Source organism: Phragmites australis, chromosome 4 (genome assembly GCF_958298935.1).
Source record: "Phragmites australis chromosome 4, lpPhrAust1.1, whole genome shotgun sequence".
Taxonomy (NCBI): Eukaryota; Viridiplantae; Streptophyta; class Magnoliopsida; order Poales; family Poaceae; genus Phragmites; species Phragmites australis.
Window position 1 is genome coordinate 48,801,445 of NC_084924.1, and position 18,803 is coordinate 48,820,247.

At 44.8% G+C, this 18,803-nt stretch overlaps 1 protein-coding gene and 1 pseudogene across 3 annotated transcripts; both read right to left on the bottom strand.

Annotated features, from left to right (window-relative positions):
* Positions 1-2,248: 2,248 nt before the first annotated feature.
* Positions 2,249-7,564, bottom strand: LOC133917049 (C-terminal binding protein AN-like). 3 transcript variants are annotated; one of them, XR_009909563.1, is made up of 8 exons: positions 6,763-7,563; positions 5,672-5,840; positions 5,419-5,549; positions 4,137-4,931; positions 3,998-4,045; positions 3,256-3,372; positions 2,679-3,076; positions 2,249-2,585 (listed from the first exon to the last, which is right to left on the bottom strand). XR_009909563.1 is itself a non-coding variant. In XM_062361001.1 (8 exons), the coding sequence occupies exons 1-7, from the start codon at positions 7,339-7,341 to the stop codon at positions 3,002-3,004; spliced, it is 1,914 nt and encodes a 637-aa protein (XP_062216985.1). In that variant the 5' UTR covers positions 7,342-7,564; the 3' UTR covers positions 2,249-2,585; positions 2,956-3,001. The 3 variants fall into 3 exon arrangements, 2 of the variants coding, with proteins under 2 accessions (XP_062216985.1, XP_062216984.1); XM_062361001.1 differs by having other exon boundaries at positions 2,956-3,076; positions 6,763-7,564; XM_062361000.1 differs by lacking the exon at positions 2,249-2,585 and having other exon boundaries at positions 2,619-3,076.
* Positions 7,565-9,171: 1,607 nt separating this feature from the next.
* Positions 9,172-14,874, bottom strand: LOC133917050 (uncharacterized; annotated as a pseudogene).
* Positions 14,875-18,803: the final 3,929 nt, after the last annotated feature.

An 18,803-nucleotide genomic window follows, 5' to 3' on the forward strand; every position in this document is an offset into this window, starting at 1 on the left:
GACAAGGCATGGGATAAACAAACTGGGTTATAACTATTCTAGCATTTCTTTAAGAATCATAGCTATTAATCTAAACATGCATACTCCTATTATTTGAATCAATGGCTCTACGGGTTGTGTTTAAAAACATAGGATCAACATGGTCAACGGTTGTAGGACTTGCCTTCGTTGAAGTCCTCGCCTGCTCCTTCAAATTCCGGGTCCTCGGGGTCGTCCTCGAATGCTCCTTCCTCTAAAAGTCGCGACAACGACAAAGGCACAATCAAACAAACAATTAAAAATAATGACCAAACAATTTACAAAAATTATGAAATTGACATGATTGGATAGATCTCGAATTTAGATGAATATCGGTGGAAGAATCGACGAAAACGGAGTTAGGACGGAGGAGAAACGGGCTTCGGAAGTTTTGCCGGGAGAAAAATTCAGAAAAAGAAAAGGGGAGAATATTCTCGGAATATTCGGCTGAGTCGGCTCGGACTGGACTCGGCTCGCGGCTCGGCTCGAGGTCGGCTCGGCTCAGTTTCTCGGCTCGCGGCTCGGCTCGGCTGCTGTCGGCTCGGCTCTAACCGGACCCACAAGTCAGCCACACGGGGGAAAAGGGTATAAGAGAGAGAGAGAGAGAGAGCAGAGAGAGGGAGGCTCAGGCACAGAGAGATCGGGAGGGAGAGAGGGGCGGCTCGGGTGGCGGCGGCAGCCGGAGGGAGGCAGCAGGCCTCGCCGGCGGGGGGGCTGGCTGACGGGCGGCCGGCGGCCCGACGGCTCGGGGACGGGCAGCGGAGGCCGGCGACGGGGAACGGCGGCGACCGGCGTCAAGGAGGGGCCCAGGTACGCTCGGGGAGAGGAAGAGAGAGGAGAGAACCGGGGGGGAGCTCACCGGCGGCGACGCGCACGGAGAGGGAGCTGCTGCGGCACAGAGAGCTCGGGAGAGAGAGAGAGAGAGAGATGGTGTGAGAGAGTGAAGTGAGGAAGAGGTACTGTTCACCGCTATATATAGCGGCCGGCGGGGCGGGAGCAGCGCGCGGGACGAGGAGAGGCGCGCGGGACGAGGAGGCTCGGGGCTCGGAGCGGCGCGGGGCGTGAGGCACGGCGCGGGGCGCGAGGCTCGGGCACGGGGCGCGAGGTCTGCCGGTGGCGACGGGACGGCGAGCGGCGCTGCGCGCGGTGATGGGACGGCGGGTCACGGGGAGAGAGAGAAGAGAGAAGGAGAGAGAGAGAGGAGGGAGAGAAGGGGGAAGAAATTAGGGATTTGACATGCATTCACAGGACGGAAGCCGTGCAACGACACCATGCACCGAGCGACGTGGTGGAACGAAGGGTGACGACGAGGCATGCGCCGGAAGCCGCACGAAGGGGCCTTGCATCGAGGGACATGGCGGCCCGCAAGTCGATGATGTGGCTCAGCACGACTGGACCAGTGGTGCGGTGTGGAGGCGGCCGACCAGGGATCCAAGGCGGGCTGAAGCAGCGCCCGCAGCCCCGCCCCTCCCCAACGACCCAGCAGCGTAAGCACGATGGCGTAGACAGCGAGCTGACCTCCGCACGAACACATCCACCGGAGATTTGATGATCCCTTACTCAACCCCCTACCGACAGTGAGCCAGAAGCGAGCGAGGAGAGACAAGGAGAAGCGTGTGCCGGTGGTGACAACGAATGCGGACGCCGGCACGTGGAGGACCCTTAGCTCGACGAGCTCACGCAGCGGGTCGGAGGCACCCGAGCACTGCCACGCCGAGCCCACATTGCTGAGGCTTCTTGGTCCCCACGCTTGCCTACATTGCACACCAGCACCAGAGCCTCGTACGGAGCTCGCACCCGCACCGTAGACACCCTGCAAAGACCAAAAGAAGCCACCCGAGCTCATAGCCATGGGAGCAAAAAGCTAAACTACTTAGATGGCTAGATCTACACCTAAAAGCTAGAAAAAAACTACATCCACCGTCGGCTCCTTGCCTCCCCACCCCGCTCTGGAGCCAAAAAGGCCACCAGAGGAGGGGGGGGGGGGGGCGATGAAGCCGACAGCAAAAAAAATCATCCGAAGGAGCTCCGCTCTTACTGTTCATAGAGGGGAACGGTCTGAAAGACGGTAGCCTCCCGAATTCGAAGCCTCTCCAATTCTTAACCTGATTCATGCGTAGGGTTGATTGATTGGTCTCAAATGATGTTGCTCTTCGTTTCTTCTGTCGCGACTTGTTCCAATTATCTGGCTCTAAAGATTTTCTATGCTCTCTGTACAAACAACACAAAATCCAACTTCAACTTGCTCATCTCTTTTTGTGAAAGACGACCAGTGGCGAAGCCGGAGTCGAAATGATCTTGGTGTCACTTCACTGTACATCTGACAATAACATAAATTCATATTCACTGTACATCTAACAATACCATAAATTCATATAGTTGATATGAACAGATTTCTAATAAAGTTTTTCTTCACTTCACCCTGGTGCCAATGCACCACCCTAGATCAACGTAGCTTCGCAGATTCTTCCCTGGTCTCATTCTCACGTCTCACTTGGTTTGAGAATTAGAAATCTCGTTTTGGACTGGACATCTTCGATTGCATTTTATTTTTACACATCTTGAACCTGCCATCAACAAAAATAATCAACCTCTTCAGAGATTACAAGTGTAGTCCAGCGTGCATTAAACAGGACAGTCAGATATGGCAGCAAATTTACAATCGAAATTTCTCACGAGAACCGGCTGTCCTAGTGCAAGTCAGTGAATCGGCTGCTGGATTACACAAGATATAAATCCTGTAAAAATTCCTCTCGTGACAAGGACATGGAACACAAGGATAACTGTAACACTAACAGCACTTCACATGCCTTCTTACACATTCCACACTAACAAACGTGTTCGACATACATGGTGTGCCTACAGGGTTCCTATATTAGAAAAAACAAAATTGTGTGCTTCGGCAGAAACCAGAAAGAAGTTGGAAGCAAATCAAACCAAACAGCGATGACGAGTCAGCTCATTTTTACAATCCCCAGCATGGCTAATCTAGCCACCGAGTGACTCCATCTTCTTCACTCGCAGCTGCAAGGATCTCAATACAGACGTCCAGAACAGCCTACAGAAAAATTCCAACCAGTTGGAAGCAAAAGATAGAGCAAAAGAGCCAGTATTCTTCTTAAATCTTATTAGCATTGAAAGAGAAGAGGAAGGAGATTATATGCATGGAATGATGGAAACTGACACTGCTAAATCTTAGTTTTCTTTGTCCAGAATAGCAATTAGAAAGGTGCGTACCAAAGGATTTCTGCAATTGATAAGCTTGAAACCCTCCAGCAAGGAACCATCCAACATCCAGCTCTCCCAAACATCGAAAGAATGACTTGCAAACACAAACTCCGTCTTCCTATTAATCTGTTAATGTATTGACAGAAAAATTCATAAAGAATATCAGCAACCATGCGCATCAAGAACACATCAAAAGAACGCTTGAGCTGTTCTTTACTACCTCCAACAAAATCATTATTTTTCTTTTTGAAACTAAGGAACAGTATATATTTTTAAGAAAAATGGGAAAGGAAAATGGCACCGGCAGGCAGCAGACTTTCTTTGCACATTAGAGCAATCCCCTCTGCTTTAAAGCAGGTAACACCTATTGTACAAAGTAGAGGACTCCACGGTACAAATTTGAGGGTCAAATTGTGAAAAGGTAGTAGTGACAAAAGCACCGAAGTAAATTGTACAAAGCACAGAACACCATGGTACAGACTTAAGGGGGTGCAAGTATTAAAAGGTAGTGCTGACAGAAGCAGGAAACAATTCATTTTCCACGCAAATCAAATTAAATGTGGATATTAAGAAGATAAATGGGTAAACAAATTAAGTGTCGAGGCCTATATGCTTATTAGATATCTAGATGTTTCATACACAATGTGAATGACAACTTTTGTCAAGCTTTTGATAAATATAATGTAATAGATAAACAACACCTCAAAATAGCTGCTAGCCTACTAGTCAAGTAGCCAAAGAGGGCTTATACCTGCAGTAGTTTACCACCAGCAACAAAGGATCGCAACCCCATGGTATCCTGAAAAGTATATGGCTTATTAGTGCCCTGCCTATGCATAAAACCAAAGCAAGGATGAAAGCTAAAGGAGGGATGGAGAGTAAAACCATACCTTGTTTTTGAAAGTAACTAGGAACTGAGCAGCAGGGTCCCTGTTCGTAGCATTTGACACAATATCAAGGATCCAACCACCACCACCTACTACCCTCTGTCTGGCAACATGGTACCCTGAATTATTTCTTGTTCGCAAAGCTACAACAAAACCATCTTTCAGTTTATCTGGATATTTTCTATTGAGCACTGTAGGCAATTTCTTCTCAGAGGTTATTTCCATTGGGGATTCAGCAAGAGATTTCTGCTTGTATTTTGAGTCCTCAGGAGAAGCAAATCTCGAACTGGAACTTAAAACCTGGTCTCTGCTACTCATTGCAGTGTCATCATCTCTCCGTGAGGAATAATTACTGTCACTCTCTACAGCAGACAAGTCATCCGGTTTCTGTTGAGATCTGCGGTGAGCAGGCCTCTTTTTCCCTTTCTTTCCAGGACGACTGCGCCTTCCTTCAGATCGGGATCCAATGTTTAGAGATTGCCCTGAAGCTTGAGGCTCTTTATGGTGGGATATGGCTTGTTTCTTTTCATACTCCATAGTTAGGTGGCTTTCATCAGTCTTCTGTTCAACATAAGAAACCTGAGACTTGCTATCTTTTACATGTGAATCTACATCATTGTCTTCATTTCCAGCTCCACTAATTTCCTCGTCTTCATCAGAAATTGCACTACTTGGAAGAACACCATCAAAGAAAAAGGATTGTAATATCGTGATTGCTTTGTCTCTTATTTCCATCCACACTTCTTCACTGTAGTCTGCACTTCGCGGGAGAATTAAAACATTTGGCATCTCCCGCACCTGTAATCAATAAGGATTAGCCATCACTTTGCAGAGCAATATGTAATGCAACCATAGCAATGCAGAACAGGTGCTAGCAATTTGTCGTTATCTGCCAGGACTTTGATTGTTAGTCTTCTTTGAACAGAGAAGGCCCAATAGATGGTCGTGTAAGCTAATTGTAGTACATAAAGCAAGTTTCTCATTAACATATCACTTTGCATCCTAACCCAACTGTGTTTTTTTAACTATGTGAAACAATGAGCAGATATTATGATGATAAATTTGTAAAAATATTAAAGCTCAACAGATGAAACATAAGAGACTCAAAACAACGGAATGCTAAAAAATGGAACATTCTCCAAACTCTTCTTCTGAGTGCCCCTTAATTCTTGCCACATCAGGAAGAATGTAACATTATAAATGATGTTGTTTGATTGTAGATGAGTGTATTAATCTGAAATGAACATTGATAAACATAGTTTATTCTAAGCCAAAATTTCCATACCCAAGCTTCCATCCATTGTGGACCTTCAGCACCATCCAATGCACAACCAGCTATGGTACCATCAATCAAGAGCTGTTTGAGTGCACAGTCATCTATAAGCTGGCAACTACCAGTATTGACTATGAAAGCTCCTGCAGGATACCAAAAACAATCACTGATTGGTTGTTGTATAACTAAAAATAAAGAAAGTGATACACTAGTTCAGACTGCAGGAAGCACCGTGATGCAATAACAGAAGAACGTAAAGCTTTACCAGGTTTTATGTGCTGAAGGCAGTCAGCACTAAGTATATGCATGGTGTCATTTGTTAATGCGCAATGCAATGAAACAAGATCACTTGCTGCTAATAAATCATTGAGAGTATCCATTCGCCTCGCCGCAGAAGGAAATACAATGGAAGGCCGCTTTATTGTCCCGTTGGCCTTCAAACGATGTGATAGAAGAGTCAGAATCTCAAAAATAGTATTCTAACCTTACACAAACTTGTTTAAGTATTTTCAGAATCAGTACAGAAGGAGTACAAATGTGAGTTGGACAATAGATCAAATATCACGATGTTTGTAGCATAAGAAATAGGCTGAGAATATTAAATCATGAACTTTGTAATAATAATATTAATGTAACACAACCATATTTCACTTGAGGAACAATGTTTAGTTAATCTATAGAGTTCTTTCATTCCCCAGCTTCGTAACTCTTGTGACCTGCCTGAGCATTAGCATAATGATCTGCCCAATGCAAAAGAGTCAGAATCATGTGATCCAATTAGGTTTCCATTGTCATTCACAGTTTGGAAAGGACCATTTGGCTGCTGATAGGAAGCATATATTTGATCAAAGCCACCAAGGATTGATCGATGAAATAGAATATAAACATCGATGAGTTCTCATATTGGCGTCCTTCACAAAGGTAACAACTAGCAAGATGATTCCTGGGCTGCCATTTATCATATAACTGTTGTCCATTTTACCTCTGTCCATAGAAAGAAATACTCTTGATAGCAATCATAGCACGTCAGTTTACTTAGCCTATACAGCTGTCCCTCCAAACTAACTAAAGAATTATATAATTCACTAGTATAGTCCCAATCTTTTGAATGTCCCATCATCTATCCCTTTACAAAAAATTTATAATTCTAACACCAAAGAATCGGAATGCAACTGATTTTAACATTAACCCTATCCACGTGTGAGATACAGCAAATAGCATCAAGGAGAAAATTAGTTGAAATTACCTACACCAGCAATGCAAGCATTGGATCCAAAGTTTTAGAACTGTGCAGGTGAATATAGAAGTCATAAGTAGATCAAACAATAGAAACGTAGGAAGTTGCAGATCCAGTACCGCATAGCGCGGATCGAAGTAGAGCACGCTCATCCGGAAGGCGAGGCTGCGAGTTGCGAGGCAGCGCGCAGCGGCGGATAGGCCAATGATGCCAAGCACGAGGCCACGGCAGCGCCGCATGCCGCGGCACATCGGCTGGACGGAGCCGAGCCAACCGGCGGCAACTGCGGCAGGGGCAGACGAGGGGTGGCGGGAGAGTAGGTGGGTCCGGCGGAGCAGGCCTAGCATGAGCGCCATGACGGTGTCGGCGACCTCCTCGGCGCGGTTGGCGTCGACGTGCACCAGGCGGAGGCCCAGGTCCGCGGCGACCGCGGAGTCGGCCGCGCGGTCGGAGGAGCCGAGGCAGAGCAGGAGCTGCCACGGGCGGAGCCGGCGCTGCGCGGCGCGCGGGAGGAAGGCGAGGGAGGGGAGCAGCACGGCGGCTGCGGCCTCGACGCGGCCGGAGGCGACGGCGGAGAGGGGCACGTGCTCCACCGCGGCCACGCCGGCCAGACCCTCCTGCTCCAGCGAGGGGTCGTCGAGGCAGTTCAGCGACACCACCAGCGGCTGCCCGCCGCCTGACGCCGGTGAATGGGCCATCCTGGCTCGGCTTGGGGCGCTCGGATCAGGAGCGGGGCGAGGCTGTTGCGTGGGTTTTGGCCCAGGTCTCCGGCTCCGCCGCTCCGGCCGCGGTGGCTGCTTTGTTTGTGGGGAGGATTGCGGGTGTCAGAGTGGTAGCCCCACCGGTTCACGAGGGGAGCGTTGCATGTCGGATCGTGGTAATTCTCGTGTCTCTCGTGATGCGGTGCACTCTCAAATGTCCCGTGACATTCTTCGGAATGTTGGTTGGTGATGTCTATTTTTTTTATGAGCTTAGGCTTTTTTTTAATGAAGCTTAATATGATATTAGGGTTTGATATCTTAACTTTGAGTCGTCGTCTTCTTAAAAGTAGTTAACATCATCTAAAGATGTGTACGGTCTTTTCTTGATCAATTCTAACCAATGCTAAGAAACAAAACAAACTACCGAAGCGATATTTGAGTTAATCGTTAAAGTCATAATTAAGTAAATGATCGACTTAATGATTAATTCAAATACTGTTTGAACGGTTACCTACAGTGCAGGGGGCAATATCCCATCCCGTGACATTAAATACTACAGAGTGAGGCTTTGCAGTCCAGTATGACGCTGCACGACAAATGGGATATTGTTAGTAGACCGGTCAGGCAAATTGATAACTCCATACGCAAGAGGCAAACGAAGCACCAGGACGGGACAACATGATAGTCAAGGACTAACAACGCACGATGAGGGAATGAATCAAACCCTCAGGACCACGCTCTATCATCTGTAATGATGGCTTGAGTTAGATATTAGGATAAACATAGATCATCTGTTTGGACCTACGTGTAAATTCTCCTCGTTCTCCTCCTACATAAAAGGATGAGAACCCTATTTATAGAGCACGACAGAAAAAGTCTAGCAACCAACTAAAAAACCCTTTGTAACCCATTTAGATCCTAAAAAACACAACACACAGGACGTAGGGTTATTATCCTCCAGAAGATCTGAACCTGTATAACTCCTTGTACCTCTAATTCCTTCACACTTCATCCGGTGTTTTACTGAATGACGGCTCATCGACTCCCTGTGTTCATAAAATACCGTTCATACACCCACTGTTCAACATACTACAGAATCATCGTCAGTGAACAACCCTCGACAAGACACAAAAATTAAATTCATATTCCATTAGCACAGTACCTTCCTTCTTTCTCAAATTTATACAAAGTTACAAAAAATGAAAGTGAAGCCCCTGGCAAATCCATAATAAGAACACTCAAAAGAAATCCTTCTGTGAGCTCAATCTTTAAAGAACTGTGTTATTGACCTTACGTTCTATACCTTAGCTGTGAGGCTGTAACACATGCAGCTATCACTTCCACAAAATACTCATTCCACTGGAACAGTCATAGATGACTTACTCTTTCTGTTCAGCTTTGTGCAAGCAACAGTTGTCTCTCTGTTTGACTAAAAATGTCTTCACAAATACATATGTGGCACTGAGTGAGGATATTCAAATGTACATATATAGTAGACATTTGGAGCGCTAGTCATGCGAAATCAAACGAGATTTCATATATTCTTGTTCCTCGAAGAAAGGACAACCTAAGGGCTTCAGGCAAATCACCAAGAATGTGTTATCCTTCAATAACTAAATATTATATGACCGTAAAAATTGGTAGCTTGGGACATACAAAATGAACCATTTGGGAAAGATATATCTGCTAAACAGCTGAAGACAAATTTGGAGTCAGTTGGGAACCATCTAATCATTAGCAGTGTAAACCTTGTGTTTTAATAGATTACAACATGATCGAGTAAACTGGCAGCGCTCCAGAAGGAAACACCCCTGCGAATAACTATATAGGAGGTGAGACTAAAAAAGGCAAATGAAATTAACTATCTGAGGATAAAAAATTAAACTGATAATGAACAATCAAATAAAACTAATGCAGGTAAAAAAATGAAAATTCACTCTGTTAAAGATCTTCGAATACAGCAGGGAAAAAAAGGGAGTAACTCCTTAAAAAGGCTACGATTAACTATTAGGCTAGTAACTGATAAAATTATGAGTCCTTCATATCAGAAACTAAATAGGTGGCAAAAATTTTCTCCATAAAAGCACAACTCATATATCATACATGAAAATCAGCTACCGAGATGTGGAACAGTATAATTGCAATGATTAACAAACTACTGTCCTCCTGCTGCGGCTTGCAGCAAGCCGTATCAAGCGGAAAGATTATGATTAAAGGCATGTTCAGGAAGGGATTTTGGGATCAAAATCCTTAGGACTTTGATTCGATTCAGGCGACATGAGACCGGGGCCTAATACTCAAATATAAGGGATGTTGCATCTAAATGTGCAATGCTGAATCCATCTTCCTGGGATTTGGTATGATCAGCAAAGGAGCCTGGCAGTTAGACCAAGGCCGAGGAGATATAATCTCCTCCATGCTCTTGTTGCCAAAGTTAAGGACTCCAATATCAAGGCGGTAACCCCGCTCGCAGGTAAAAGGCCTGCCCTCAAAATCATCTGTGAAGTATACATGATTTGGTTTCAACTGTGGATATTCCTCAGCACGGGAACAAAGTGATTGGTTACTCCCTAGAAACAATACATGGTCATCCAAGTTATCTATTCGCACTAGTTTTTTGGTCACAGTACAAACTTTATATATTTCCATCCACTTAGCTGTGTTCTCAAATGTTGCATTGTGCTCTTCTTTTATCCGAACTTCTGGTCTCCAAACTTGAAGTAGATCGCCCCATGGAGCCTGAACAATGTAAACACTCGCACTCCCACAATGATTCTTTACCCTGTCCATAATTATCTTTGTCGTGACCACAGACCCACTGAGATCGAAGGCGATAATTTCGCCGAATGATGTCACTGCATATAACAGACCATCCTTGTATATGCAGTCCTGAAAATTTCTGTGAGATGGCAGCCGGGTCCACTTCTCATCCCCTAACCTAGCAAATAAAAGCTGCCCAAATGGATTGTGGATGAACACCACGATATAGCTTCCTGAAGATGTATCATAAAATACAAGTGCCTTATGATGGAAGTAGTAACGCAACTTGCCAAGATCAAGTGTTAAGGGCCGTCTAAAAACTGACCGTGCGATGTGCATTGAGTACTGATACTTACAAATTGCACCTCCATCATCATAAATGGGTTTCACCTGCTCAATGGTGATCACTGATGGCAGAGCAATCTGTTCACAAGTGATTGGATTGACAAGGTGCATCTCAGACCGCTCATCAACAGTAACCATCCACCCATGTGAGGACCCAATCAGAAACCTTCTGTGGATGGGCGGCTCCGGGAGAGTTAATTTATAGGCCCTCTTTTCGGCAAGGCTGTAGAGGCAAGCAACATTCTCACCAGCAGATTCGGAAGTGTAGAGGAGGCATGGTGTTTGTGACTGTTTGTACTGCCCAATGTTACATAAGCTGGTATACGCGGAGTTCCAGGAGGAGCAGACAGAGCCCGCACGCACGAGATCAGGGATCTCTAGAAGGGCAAATATATCCATCAGGATTTCCCGGGGCAACTCTGGCAATTTTCCTGCCGAAATCTCCATAAGTGGTGGTTGAACATGTTCTTCTCGGAATTTATTCAATAAACCAGGAGAAAGCACTATGAGCTTAGGCAAAGTTCTGAATACAAAAGTGCGTAAATTTCTCGGGTGTATAGCTAGACTCCGTAAGCTCATTATCCAGCTTATGCTACAGGGCCCCATTGGAGTAAAACCAGGCCTCCTGGAAGATGAATTGCTTCTGCAGAAATTCTTGCAAAGTTGCAACCTCAGATGGAGCACACCAAGGGTTGGCTCCCGACTATACTTATAGGAAATGCTTGCAAATGTGAATTTAACTCTTGCCTCATGAAGCTCAATTTCTTCACACGGCGTAAATCCAGCCATTTCACTTAGTTTTGTCTGGATTTCTGGAGGCTTTCCTGAGGCCTTTATTAAGAGACTCCTCACAAAACTACATCGATGAAAGGATGTGTATCAGCCATTTGTAGGGATATGTTACAAAAGATGACGGAGAAGTCAGCTCACAAAGAAGATTACCAAAGTTCTTCCTCTTCTAGATTGTAGAGTATGAAGAAAAGAAGAATATTTTCCTTGCTCTTCTCAGGAGGGAGATGCCACAAATCCTACATGAGCAATTAAACAAAATTAAGCATCCTGCATCTGGAAGCCACAACAGGCACTAAAAAAAGCATAAACAAGTACAACTCCAGCATATCATTACAAGCATACAGAAAAAGAAAAAAGTAAAACTCCAGCATATCATTACAAGCATGCCGAAAAGGAAAAGGGTACAACTCCATCATATCATAACCAGACCAATTTCTGATCCCCAAAACAAGCTTCAGCTCAGCATTGTGCACCTTATTTGATACTGTTCAGTAGAAAACTAGTAACAGGACTCCATAGAAGTGAAGTGCAGCGATAGAAACAACACAAAAGAATTCTACATATTTTAACAGATCTTTCTTGAGTTGTCTAAAATATCAAGCACAATGTATTGGACTACTGCAAGGAAATTTATATCATTCAAGGACAAACAATTTTCTGACCATACGTACGAGTATGACAAAAAAGTGAATAACACTCAGCATAAAACAAATACAACGAAAGCTGTTTAATTCAAAAGTGGGATATGTGGATGATGGCCATGAGTAGAACAAACATGTTGTTCAATGTCAGCATTAAACAGAACATACCTCTTCCTCAAACCCATATTGCTCTCCAAGGGCCATCCTATTACCTTCTTTTGTTATACGCTCATCATCAAATTTGTACCTGGTGTGCAGAAAAATATCTTAAATGTTTCATGAATTGAAAACTTTTTGCAGGGATGTACAAATCATAGAGCATACTTCACTCCATGAAAGGGCATACACATTTTAGTCAGTTTACATATGAGGATATTACACTTATGGCCAGGTGCTTTAAAATAAGTGTGCTGTCATTCCAAAAGCAGCACTTAACCCCACGAATAAGAAAAAGCTGTTGCATAAAATTCTGAGGAAAAGCAAGTCCTTTTTATGAACATTGGCTGCCGCCTTCTTGATCAAAAGATATGAATTCCTATTGTTACACGAGTGGCTACTATTGTTGCAGTGTGATTACTCCTGAAACTGCAATCTGCTTCGAGTCTCTGAAAAATGCACAGATTTTACAATGTCTAATTGAGAATACCACTCTCTAATTTGATTTTACAAGATATACATGCAGTCAGGATGCTTTCACAATGTAATTTGCAAGTATAATATCAATATCCCAAACACCATACCAATTGGGAATCTCGGGCAAGTGATGATTATGTATTTTACACAAACTTGTTGAAACCCAAGGTAGCTGGCTGGTTATCATTGCTAGCAGGAAACTCCAGAACTAACTACTCTATGAAAACTGGCATAAGGGTCTTTTACTCTAGCTAAGAAAAACTTACATAGATTTACAAATTCTGGTGAGATTATCATTATTCTCAACTTCAAACAATCTCTTCAGATATTTATTTTGAGAAACAAGGCAGGGAAATGTACTGTACAGTAACAACCATGTATCCTAGTAAGATATATCAGGGGAAATTCGTTGGTGACCAGGGGTATCGGCATCCCCATTAGCGAAAATGCGATAATCCAACATGTTGCGATGTTTCAAAAATTTCATAACAAATCATGTATGTAGTGCGCAAACAGTTACGTAAGCCTGCAAAATTTCTTTTTCAAATCATGTATGTAGTGCGCAAACATGTGATAGATAGAATTAATTTATCTTAAAACCATTCTTAAAAGGTTACCATGAATTATATGCAATAAAAAGAAATGACTCCTTACCTATGTAGAGTATAAAGGTTTCTTAGATGAATTATGACGGGAATGCAGCCGAGGAGGACTGACTCCACAAGCCGAGGACTCCATGGGGCCCATCCCAGCAGACAGAGGCAGAACAATGACCGAGCCATCTCTGATCGGTAGTTGCCGAACCGCTTTCTCTTAAGGTAAAACTTGTCATTGCAACCATAATTTTGTAGTAGCTCAGCCCTCACCTTCCTGTTGTAAGGAGAAGGTAAGAGCAAGAAAAATGCAACTCTGATATATTTAAGTCAAATTTAGTTCACTGCTCAAGATCCTGCTATTCATAGGTAGAACTGCCAATGAAATTACAAGTGTTTTGGATAATGCCACACTTAAGCATTGTTCTCAGAATTTGCCAAGCAATCAAACAAATTTCATTTTAGGCTTTAGAACTATGAAGGTTAGCATCCATGGAGTATTAAGTGGTCCTGAGCTTTGTGTTGAAGAGAGCACTAAAAAGATGAAAGAATCAACAAATACGTATCCAAGTATTTAGAAGGAACAACTATGTGAGGCAGAATCTAAGAATCGCCCCCAAAATCAATTCTCATACAAGTCACTTTGGGATGATTGCTAGATGAAGCGACTGAAAGAAATGCTAGGGTTTGTAGTATGCTTACTTGCTGTAGAAGCGGCCACTAATGTTCTTGTGGTGGACCTCCATCTTGCCTAGGAAAAGACAAAAATGTCTCTCTGCGCCTTCTCCGGCTCCGGCAGCTCATGAGCCACCTCCGGTGGCACATCAGGTGGGATCACCACATGCTCCACATCCTGGCATACACGATGGCCTTGTACGCCAAATGTCTGTAGCAGGATGGACCTCTTCAGGAACTCCGGTATGCCGTCGGCAATAGCTACATCCTCCTAAGAAGAGAGAGAGAGAGAGAAAAAGAGAGGAAACTTTAGCGATCAGGTAGTTCCCTTAAATATGCAGGATTGGTAAACTGTGTTGAATTAAATTATAAACGAACTGAGTTCCATCGTGACACTACAAGAGGAATTCTAGTATCTGGGGTGAGAAATTATATGACCTAGGCTCAATTTGGCAGAAATTAAATGAACTCGGTTCACCTTTATTTTGGATCCAGAACTAGCTAAATTGGACTTCACTCCCAATCACGAAGAGCTCCTATGCCATTTACAAGTCATAAAGCAAGCAACTAGGCATCGGAGCCACACGCAACCCCTACAACAAGCGAATCCAGAAGAACTCGAAGCATTGCGGTGAACGCACCATGGGACGGAAGCAGGCGCCGAAATCGTGCGACGCGACGAAGACGTGGTCGGCTCCGGCGGACCGGTTCCAGTACGGCATCTCCCTCCGGACGAGCTCCACCGCCTCGGCGAGCAGCACGCGCGCGTGCGACAGCGACGGGAACCCGTTCACCGTGGAGAAGTTGCAGGAGACGTAGACGGGCACGAAGAAGAGGTCGGCGTCCTCGGGGCGCGCGGCGCGGCCGGCGTAGCCCAGCAGCGCCTCGTGCACCGCCACCTCCGCGGCGAAGAGGTGGCCCGCGCACCGGGTGTCGGCGACCACCCAGTCACGGTTGAAGCCGGCGGGGAGGTCGCAGACGTAGATCCGGACGGTGGGCACGGCGCCGGCGGCTATGTGGGCCGCACCCCATCCGACGGCGCCCCCCCTCTGCCCGCATCTGCCGCTCGAGCGGCCTGCCCCGAGGCGGCCTCACCCTGGCCTCCCCAAACCAGCCAGATCCTGGCGGCCGGCCAGGCGTGGCGGCGTTCCACTATGCGCGACGGTTTGTCGGCCGTCGAATGCAAAAGGAGGCGGCTGCTTCCTCCGTACAGAGCGGCGGCTCGGGGCTGCTCCCCTCCAGCCATTTTATGCGGACGCGCCGAGCCTGCGGGCCACGCCTTCCCAGACGGCAGCACCGCTCCAGCCAGGCCGCTATGCCAGGCCACCGCTACGGGCCGCGCCGGCGCGCTGCAGGCCGCGCAACGCACTGCGGGCCACGCCATACCTTCGGGCCGAGCCAGGCCGACGTACCGCTGCGGGCCACGCCAGGCTGACTGGGCCGAGCCATGCAGGTTGTTCATTGGTTAGAAAGAAATATAAGTAATTTATCATAAGAAAAACTTACAGCAGACATTTCGATAAATTGAAATATGTATGTGCAATATTAGAAAAGACAAAGGTATTTATCTGTTGAAAAGATTTTAAATCTAAGTACATTTACCTCTTTTACCTTTGGATAAGGATTTTGGTATATGACGATCATCATCTTCATCAATGCATCTAATCTTGTATATTTAGTTTTTTTTCTTAAATCTTTACTTTATCTTACAAATCAAGTATCTAAATCCCCGTTGACCCGTGAACTTCAAGTCTTCTTTAGAATCCAATCCGATTGAGATCCCTTCATGTTCGTGATAACTTTCTTGGTACCCAAATGAGTTGGTTCCACTTCCAGTCATTTCTCCTAACTATATGTGCAGCCATTTTTCTATTGTCCTTCTTCTCGAGCTTGTAGTGGTTGCTCTTGGACTTCATCTTATGGTAGGGCTTGGTGTAGAAGTTGGAGGTTTTGTTGGAGAGATTCATATTCTTCTACTTCTCCTTGTTCTCCTTTTTAACTTGCTTGTATTGGAAGGATTTGTGGACTTTTTTAGGCACTTGAAGCATGTCGCGGTGGACTCTTCCGTAAGCTTGTTCACCATGTCGTCATGGTTATCTTAAGGAGGTTATACATGGCTCTTGCCCTTCAACATTGTCAAGTCCTTCTTAAGCTTCTACATTTCTTGCGTGAGCTCATCATTATCTTGTGCAATAAGATCATCACATGCTTCTACAATAAGATCATCACATGCTTCTACAATAACATTCGTAACACATATCTCATTATAAAGGGGTGAGCTAGATTGATCAATTAAATCATCATAATAATTGCAACCATCAACATTAGGATTGTGAAAGGACAATGATGTCGCCTAGAGGGGGGGGGGTGAATAGGCGTTTTTGCAAAAATTCAATATTTTCTACCGTTGGTCTAAACTTGCAGCGGAATATAAACTAACGAGTTTTTCACAAGAGAAAAACCTAAATATGCTAGGCTCAACTAGTGCGCAATCACCCTAAATAAGTGTGAAAATTACAATCCTAAGGTGACAAAAATTACTCAATTCTAGCAAGAGATATGCAATAAAACTTAAATTGAAAAAGGCTGAAAATACTGTTCATATGCCTGAAATTACTGTTCGCTGGAGACTCCGGTGTGTACAGGTCCGGAAACTCCGGTAAAGGTCGGATTCTCCGAGTTCTGTATAGAACTGAGCCCAAAACTGAATAAAATTAATGAGTAGAGAGTTCTAGCTCAAACCAAGTGATGTCGTGTGTTCCTGGAGATGATTCCAAGTAGATTCACGAAGAACCTACACTCAAATACACACAAACAAGTAGATCGAGCAATGTGCACAAAGATTTGAGTAAGAACATAAAAGTAAGGAAATAAAAGAGGAGACGCAAAGAATTGTTTCCCAAAGTTCGGATTCACCACCGTGAATCCTACGTCTCCGTTGAGGAAGCTCCAACGAGCCGGGTCTCTTTCAACCGCTTTCCTCGATCCACTAGCTTTATCTCTTCCCTTTCGGAGGCGAGATCGACCTTCACAAACTTTCCCGCGGCTCACCACACGCGCGGGAGCTCACCGGGCAACACCTAGCCAGCTAGGAGGTTTCACCTCCAAGAGTAACAAACGCAATCGAACTTCTTGCCGAGAACTCAAGTGCTTAAGATTGGATTTTAGCTCACTTGCACTCAATCTTCCAATCTCTCAACCCAACTCACTTTTCTTCTCAAATCACACACTAGAATGGAGTGGGAGAGGTTCTTTTGGCTCTAAAAATGTGTTCTTTCGTGCCCCTTCCAGCAGCCCCAAATGATGGGGTGAGTGGGGTATAAATAGCCCACTCCAAACAACTAGCCGTTACTGTTTTTGTCAAAACTGACGGAGTATCCGGTGAACACCAGAGTATCCGGCCCTAAATCCAAATACGGCGTCAGAACGGTCACAGAATGTGTCAGAACTAGCCGTTATGCTCTTTTCTGGACTTTTACCGGAGTATCCGGCATACACCGGAGTCTCCGGTTGGCACTTAACCCAGAAAATAGCCCCGGAGACTTCCCGGAGTCTCCGGCCACTCCAGGTACCGGAGTATCTGGACTTCACCGGAGTCTCCGGCCTTTCCAGGTACCGGAGTATCCGGCCTACACAGGAGTCTCCGGCCACAGCACAGCTGACCTCCGAAAAACGGCGATAACTTTTGATCCCGGAGTCCGATTTCGACGATTTTGGACTCTATGGAAAGCTTATTCAGAGGGCTACATATCCTAACTGAATTCATGACCTAAAATATATAGGATCAAATTAGGAACACTGCAAAACCCATTTTGGACACTTCCGCACTTTCCGCTCCGGACTCTTAACAACAAACTCTCACTTTGAGTTTGGTTGGGAACTCTTGAGCACTGAGACATGACAATTAGCTCACGTTGCATCCCTCTTAATAGTGCGGCATACCTATACTCAAATTCAAAGATAAAACTCATTTGAACCACTTTGAGCATTTGAAAACTTTCAAGTACCGTTTCTTTCTTTCAAACCTTGAGAGTTGCTAACTTCCATAAAATCTTCACTCCATCTCTTCTTGATTCTTCATATGATTGATGCGAATCACTCATAGATTCTCATGGCCTCGCACGGTCCATCGGCGCAAAGCCTTCACTCGCTCTTCACCATCGCCTTGGTCCTTCGGCGCCAAGCCATTTGCTTGCCCTTCACCACGGATGGTCCATCGCAGCCGAGTCTTGCTTGTCCTTCACCGTCTTGCCATAGAAAACCACTTTGTATTCGACATCTTCAAGAAATTCACTTTATCAAATATGGAGTCCATTCTTGTTCTTTACTCTTGGCATATATGATTTCAATTCAACTTATGCCTTCTTATGGATCCTAACCCCAACTCACTCTCAAGCACAAAGCACATGGGTTAGTTCATAAAACCTAAATGACAACATTTATACCTTAAGTTACTTGATCTCGACAAGTAACTCATTAGCCTTCATGCATATTGTCAATCTTCATATAGAACCTAACCCCACTCATTCTTAAACACATAGCACACGGGTTAGTCCATAAAACTCTATTGACAAGTCATACCTTTAGTTACTTGATCTCCACAAGTAACTTAGCCTTCAAGCTTATTGCTAATCTTATTTAGCTTCTTCTTCTTCTTATGAGCATCACTAAAATCTCAATGACTTTTGATGCAATTCTTTGAACTCATGGCATTTCTCAAAGAATCCATGCTTCATCATTTATGCATCTCCTATGGAATAACCTAATAGCAATTCTCAATATGATTGTTAGTCCATAGGCATTGTCGTCACTTACCCGAGCATCTCCTAGAGCTCATTCATCTTGATGCATTTTCATTCTCCCCATTCACCTAGAGTTCATGCATGTCTCTTCTCCATGCATCACCTATTGAACAACCTACTAACAATCTCAACAACATTGTTAGTCCATAGGTATTGTCATTAATTACCAAAACCACACATAGGGGCTAGATGCACTTTCAGATTGAAATCAAATAGAG